This window comes from Lates calcarifer, linkage group LG11 (assembly GCF_001640805.2).
Source record: "Lates calcarifer isolate ASB-BC8 linkage group LG11, TLL_Latcal_v3, whole genome shotgun sequence".
Lineage (NCBI taxonomy): Eukaryota > Metazoa > Chordata > Actinopteri > Centropomidae > Lates > Lates calcarifer.
In genome coordinates this window covers 21,809,538-21,816,622 of record NC_066843.1, presented here as the reverse complement: position 1 = coordinate 21,816,622, position 7,085 = coordinate 21,809,538, and the positions used below count along the sequence as shown (strand labels likewise).

General features: G+C 42.0%; 1 protein-coding gene across 1 annotated transcript; it reads right to left on the bottom strand.

Moving 5' to 3' along the window:
- Nucleotides 1-4,045: 4,045 nt before the first annotated feature.
- hoxb1a (homeobox B1a) lies at nt 4,046-6,817 on the bottom strand. Its single transcript, XM_018698423.1, has 2 exons — nt 5,912-6,817; nt 4,046-4,392 (listed from the first exon to the last, which is right to left on the bottom strand). The coding sequence occupies exons 1-2, from the start codon at nt 6,771-6,773 to the stop codon at nt 4,046-4,048; spliced, it is 1,209 nt and encodes a 402-aa protein (XP_018553939.1). The 5' UTR covers nt 6,774-6,817.
- Between the last annotated feature and the right edge of the window lie 268 nt (nt 6,818-7,085).

Here is a 7,085-nt window from a genome sequence, read left to right as displayed (position 1 = left end):
TACTGGGTTGGCTGAAACACTTATTAGTCTCTTGAGTTATAATTTCAGCCTATTGTCCCTTAGTTCTTGCCATTTTTAAAGAATAGTGGAGGAGATGTGTGTCAAACTAGATGTGAAGAGGCCGTTAAAGAGGTATGACAGCAACTCAGTATTGCACCTTCAAAAGCTGGGAAACATGCAAGACATAGATTTTTACAAAGAATGGTCAAGAATGGTCCCTTTTCCCATAATGCACTGCAATGAGCAACATGCTTTCATTAGACCTCCTTGACTAGTAATGCCCATGTCTTTAAAACTGTGAGGAAGATGGTGTGAGAGAGGCTTGTGTCCATTGTGTGTGTGTGTGTGTGTGGTGTGTGTGTGTGTGTGTGATGAGGTGATGACTGAGCTTGCCACCCAGGCTCCAGGACAGGCATCTTCAGACCAGCAGAGAGGAGGTGGATGCTGATGATGATGAGGGGGAGGAGGAGGAGTATATTTACATGTTTAGATATCCCAGAGGCTCTCCAAAGGTCAACAGGCCAGTGAGCCATCCGGAAAGCCCCGCTACATTCCTCACTGTAGCCCTATGTGTGTGTGTGTGTGTGTGTGTGTGTGTGTGTGTGTTTGTGTGGGGGGAGAGGGGTAGGGTCATCTAGAGGCCATGCAGCTATGTGATTGTGAGAGACTGCTATTTAAATGCATGAAGCTCTCTGTATGTTGTTTTCTGTCAAACGTGTTTCTGTAATCCTGTGAGGAGGAAGACAACCAGCTCCTTCTCCTATTTAATCATTTCCTCTATGCCTCCCTCACTTTCCTCTCCTGCTTAAACCTCACGAGGAAGTATAGTGCACGTTTTGTTTGCTTGATACATGACACTTATTCTCTAAGCCTGTGTGGTCATGTGTCACCTTTCAAGTTCTTTCATCATTTTTGGAGTAGGTAACATGTTTCTGAATAAAGGAGCATACAGAATTTATACTGACTTCCCTACCTTGCATGTGACACTCAGCCCCAAACCCAATGGTTCCTACTGAGGAACACCTATCAAATATATAGATCAATATAAAGAATTAAAAGCTCAGCAATTTCCAAAAACAGCTGGCCACAGTAGTTTTTAGCCAATGTTAGTCCAGCAGGAGGAAATAGTGCTGTTGCTGGGGAAAGGTTTCATTTTGATCCTCAGTTGGGTCCAGTATTTCTGGCAGCAGGGCTATGTATGTGTATTTGAGTGTATGGATGTGTCTTTTCATGGGATTTGTTGACAATAAGAAAATAAAAATAGAATCAAAATGACCCCTTTAATACTTTTAATAAAGCACTACTACAAATTCAGCCCCCAGAAAATTCTTCCTCACCTCTTTACCTCAATCCTCACTGCCATGACTTGATGAACCTTCTAGTGGTTCAGAAGGGGAAAATTACCCTCATTTAGAATTTCAGCATGAGGCCCTGGGTTTGATGTATGGTAAATTACACACATGACGCATCCATGCACAATTCTGAATTAATGAGGGCCTTAAACTAGGACCTATTTTCTCAACTGGGTCTCTATATGATGTAATAAAGCAAGATCCACTCTGATCATGTTGATTTCGTGCTTTAGTGGTGCACAGTCACAGTTTTCAATTAATCAAACAAGCACAAATTATTTAACCTGGATCTGGGTTTCTGGGATCAGTGTCACACTTTGGACTGCTTGTAATCCTTCATCATTGCAATAATCATAGATGTAGGCAGTTATTGTATTTTTTTTAACCCTTTTTTTTTTTTTTACTTTCTGTACTTTAGAGCAGCAAAATTAATGTATTCCTGTGGCTGGAAACGCTGGATGTGTCAGCAAATGTGTGTAACTCATGAATAAATGAATAATAGTTTAAAGAGCAAAAAACATTTCTGAGCTGGATTGACAAAATAACATTTACTTGAGGTAGCTTGAAGTAGAAAAAGACAGACAGGAACATGATTGGGGTGTTTCTAAGGCAGCAGAACTAATACAACTCAGTCAGTCTGCTCTCATTCAAAAACAGCAGACATAAATACCAGTGACAACAGTTGACAGTACAGGCCAACATTTAATCTGACAACATTACACATATGAAAGAGATTTACTCCGAAAATTATGTGGAAGGTGTACTTTATCCCACTGTTGGACACACCTCCTTTTCATTTCTGTTTGTTGAACTTGCACAAGTCAGATTTAGACATATTTTGGAGTAAAACTATTCACATTCTGTGATTTTGCCAAGTTTAAAGTATCATGACCTTCATCAGTTACAAGAATTACCCTAGGGAAAACACCCCGTGCATATTCACAAAGTTTCCCATAACCCACAGTCAATAATACAAAATGGATCCAATAAGTTATTCTCCTGGGAGGAAGGACAGACAGTAAAATATGAATTGTCCAATTTTTCTACTCAGCAAGGAGGCATGTGTCTAACAGGCTTTTTTCAGTAGTTTTCTGTAATCATGACCCCCTGTACACACTCACATGCCAACACACACACACGCACACACACACACACACACACACCCCAAATTAACCCTGAGTCTCTATAAAAGCATCACAGCCTTGTGTCATCATTCATAAAAATAAAAAATAAAAATAAAAAAACACAGGAAAACAGAATATTTCACTGATGCATATTTGAGCTTGTATGTCCAAGTTACATGAAATCTGGAAGTCACCCTGGCTATCAGCTCTCTGTCTGAAGTGTTACCCTGTGGTCACATAGTGCAAAGGCCAGAGCTGTGGAGGTGAAATGTACACAGAGAACATTACATAAAGCATTAAAAATGAAAAATGATAATATTAATAAAGGTTTTAAAAGTGGAACAAAAACAGCTACAATTCAATCAGAAAAGTCAATAGTGTATTTTTGCCATCAGAGGCTCCCTGTATTCCTGATCATAAGGCTCATTTAGTTATACTGGGCTTAGACTGGTAAAGGATCTACCACAGCTTGTCATTTAATTGTTTTTTTGTTTTGTTTTGTTTTTGTTTTTGATTTTTTTTTTTTAGCTTTTGTTCTTTTCATTCTTCATGTCAAAATGACCATGTAACACACAGCTTTGTCTCTATTGACTTAAGTGGTTAAGTCTTTCTGGGAGAAATCTAGTGTCCCATGATGCTCTAAGTCCATATCACAGGTTGTTTCACATTCAAATGAATGGCAGAATGGAAAAAAGATGAAGACAAAACAAAACAAACAAATAAGAAACCAAATATCAAGCAGGCAATGTGCTATTCGACCTTAAAAACCCAATACCAGGCAAACCCTGTAATTCAGACATAATTCAAATATGCCAAAGTGCATCTTATCATTATCACAGTAGAAGGATCCATCATTACCCTGTAGCCTACACCAGATACTGTATGAATCATTGTACAGTTAAAAATAGCCCCTATTTTCCCATTTCAGACAAAAATGTGTAAAATAAAGTGTGTGTGAAAGTCCCACACTTCAGGAATGTCAAAGTTTTTGTTCTGGAATAATTCACCACAACCAACTCCTTAGGTTCAATAAGGCAGCGCTTACTGACCATTATGGCTGAGTCTTCTTGTCACCCCACAGCAAAGGTTATGACCTTAATGTATTTTGTGTATTTTGCATCAACCTTGTAACATTTTGCTCATGCTGGTTGACTCGCAGTAGATCTCATTTCATCACACATTGGCAGTCCCAATAGATCACTGTAGGTCATACATATATGGGAAAACTTTAAAGAAACAAAAACTTTCATCTAAAAAACAGCTGATTAATTATCACCCACCCACAGAAGCAGCAAACAGGCCAGAACAAGAAAATCTGATTAAGGTAACATGATGCAATAATTTCTCTGGATCGAAAAGTCTTTTCTCTACCTACATGTAAAACTAAGGAATAGGCCTTTAAAGCACAGGCGAAGGAGTGGGGTTGTCATCAGGAATTCTGGGACATGTAGGAGATCTGCAACTAAAGCTCAAGTAGGTGAGACAGGCTGATTATTAAAGAAATATTATTCTTTTAATGTATTACATCAAGAGGAATGAATTAAACCAGTCACATCGCCGGCCTGTCCACTACGTCTCCGAGCTCGGAGACGCGCCTGGAGACATGGACGCGGAGGAGTTGTCGGTGTCCTCCAGGTCCTTGTTGAAGCCACCGCCGGTCCCGGAGGAGGAGGAGCGAGCCGTGGCAGACGCGCCCTCCCGCTCGCGTTTCTTCTGCTTCATGCGCCTGTTCTGGAACCAGATCTTCACCTGCGTCTCGTTGAGCTCCAGTGTGGCAGCGATCTCCACGCGCCGCGCCCGCGTCAGGTACTTGCTGAAGTGGAACTCCTTCTCCAGCTCCGTCAGCTGCCGCGTGCTGAAGTTGGTGCGCATGGCGTTGTTGTGGGCGCCGGCGAGGCCGAAGTCCGACACTTTGACTGGATGGAGGGAGGGTGGAGAGAGACTGTTGTGAATGTGTTTATGGACCTATTCAGTTTATACAACTGACAAATAAACGAGGAGGATTTCACATTTGTATTGGCTTTGCTAAGACAAAGAAGAACACAGAATGTCTCCCTAAAAATATATCATTGTTTTCAACCAAATATATACACATACCAACATATGGAAATCAGGAAATAGACTGTTCCCGTTGTAAATGTCCCCCTTTCTTGTCTTGTGATTTGTGTATGATTAGTTATTCATGTTCATTTTATGGGTTTGAGTACGCTGATGCTTTTGGTGTTAATCGGGATATTTAAGCCAAGCTGGAACAACATGTGTTTCATTATCTGCACTAAAGTTATCTCCAGACCAACACGTCACAATGGGAAAAGGGGAAAAAGGGGTGGGGGTGCTTTTAAAAGATAACAGACCAGCACAGACTTCCCAGGGTGAAATAACCCGTCTGCTATATCCATTAAAAAGAGACACATACACAAAGAGAGAGAGAGAGAGAGAGAGAGAGAGAGAGAGAGAGAGAGGAAAAACATATCAGACATCTGGGACCATAGTTGACATCTATCAGAGCTATATGTTCTCTTTTATTGTTGTTGTTTTGTTTTGTTTTTTTGTTTTTTTTTTACTTTCAGGCCTAAAAGACAAAATGTGAGTGGTTAAGGCCTCTGTCATAATGAGAAAATTAAACGTCTTAATGCGATGCCCCATATATATGCGCAATTACAGTATAATAATTACATTTTTCTTCAAAATTATATCATAATGAAATTGTCTTCCATACTGGACGGAGATTATAGGCCAGCGCAGTAGGCCCAACCTAGGCCCAACCTCAGCAGTGTATATACATACACACACACACACACACACACACACACACATATATATATATAGAGAGAGAGAGAAATAGAAAAATGTAATTATTATACTGTAATATATGATGCCACGTTCGAAAATTCATTGGCACACGTCAGATTGTTGTTACCTTTTAATTCTTCATTGCTTACAATAAAACTAATAGGCTTGATTTAGACAAGAGAAAAGAGAAGGAAAAGAACAGTGGGAAATTAAAATTCACATAATAAATGTAGGCCTATAAAAACAGGAAATTTAAAATGAGGTCTGCTGGAAAGAATAAAAACCTCTATAGGCTTCATGAACAGTCCCATTTATCAAAGTGTTGTCTTTCACTTGTAAGTCGCTTTGGATAAAAGCGTCTGCTAAATGATTGAATGGAAATGGAAATGAACCTCTTGAGCTCCGTTAGAGACATGTCTATGGAACAGCTCCATTGCTGACTACAAGCTATATTTTTGCAGAAATGCAGAACAGGCCTCAGCGCTGCATCTTCAGGCCTCTGTTGGAAACCTCACACACCAACAGACTATTAAACATGTAGTCTGAACATTTTACTGTCCAGCTCCTTCATAATACTTATTATGACCTGAAACTCAAACTAACAACAAATTATCCACACAACAATCACCAGCCCTCTCTTACCTGTCTTAGGCGGGTTCCTCTTCACCTTCATCCAGTCGAAGGTCTGCCCCTGCCCGGCCTGCTGACCCTCCTCATCACCCCTCTCCCGGTCTTGAGAGACGGGCAGTTCCCCGTAACCTCCTCCGTGCGGAAGCCCCAGGTAGCCCGCTGCATCCAGACCCCCGCCGAGCTGCTGTGGGTACTGCGACCCTGCCAGAGCGCCCTGTGGCCCGCAGTAGGCCCCGGCCAGGGCCCCGTAGCTGGGGCCGACGGTGGGGGCTGAGCTGGGAAAGGTTGATTGATGATAGTAGGTGGACGCCACAGACTCCTCCATGAAATACTGAGGATGAACGGTGCTGGGAGGGCCCGCTGCGGCAACGTACTCCGAGCTTGTAGAACATGCCTGCCCCACATAGGCCCCGGTGTTGCCGTTATTCCCGCTATTATAGGGATGCAATATTCCGCTTTGTAAGCTTTGGGTTTGGTGAAGGTGCGGATGATGGTGGTAGCCGTTGTGCGTCTGCTGATGCTGTTGCTGCTCATGATGATGATGATGATGATGAAGTGGACGTTGCTGATGATGCTGGGTCACGCCTGTGGCCCCATGCACCCCTGCACCGCCCGTGCCCGCTCCGGTGCCCCCGTACAGCCGTCCATCCCCCGTGTAACTCGTGCTGTCACTCCTCGTTCCAGTAACTGGAGATTGGGATCCGGTGGGTCCCGTGTGGAAGGCGCCGGAGGTCACCGGGAAGCTCTGATGCTGGTCCAGAGAGTGGTGATGATGATGCAGATGATGGTGGTGACCGGATTTGGGTGCAGAATACGTGCCGCTGCCCGGTCTGTTACAAATAGAGTATTCCACAAACGAGTTCATGTTGTCCATGCAGACAGAGGCACAGTCTGACTGAATGAATGAAATGTAAAATTACCAGCAAGAGGCAGGAACCCAGAAGCAAAGTTAATAGGCAAGAAATTAGCTGGAAAAACATCAAAAATCGACAAATCCCATCAAAAGATATAAAACGAGTCAACAATGTAAAATAGAGCAAATAGTATGATGTGGAATCATAAGGTAGAACGAAAATAAATACGGGGGAAAAATCACAAAAGAAAAAGTATCTTAGAAAAAGATGAATAAAATGCGTCAATTGGAAATTTTCAGCAAAATCAAAGAAAAGTAAAAATAGAAACAGCG

Excerpts from the sequence above, each read along its gene's own strand:
- hoxb1a (XM_018698423.1), bottom strand. The coding sequence starts at position 6,773 with ATGGACAACATGAACTCGTTTGTGGAATACTCTATTTGTAACAGACCG. Across the intron at positions 4,393-5,911 it reads GAGGAACCCGCCTAAGACAG|TCAAAGTGTCGGACTTCGGC; the intron begins GTAAGAGAGGGC and ends CCCTCCATCCAG.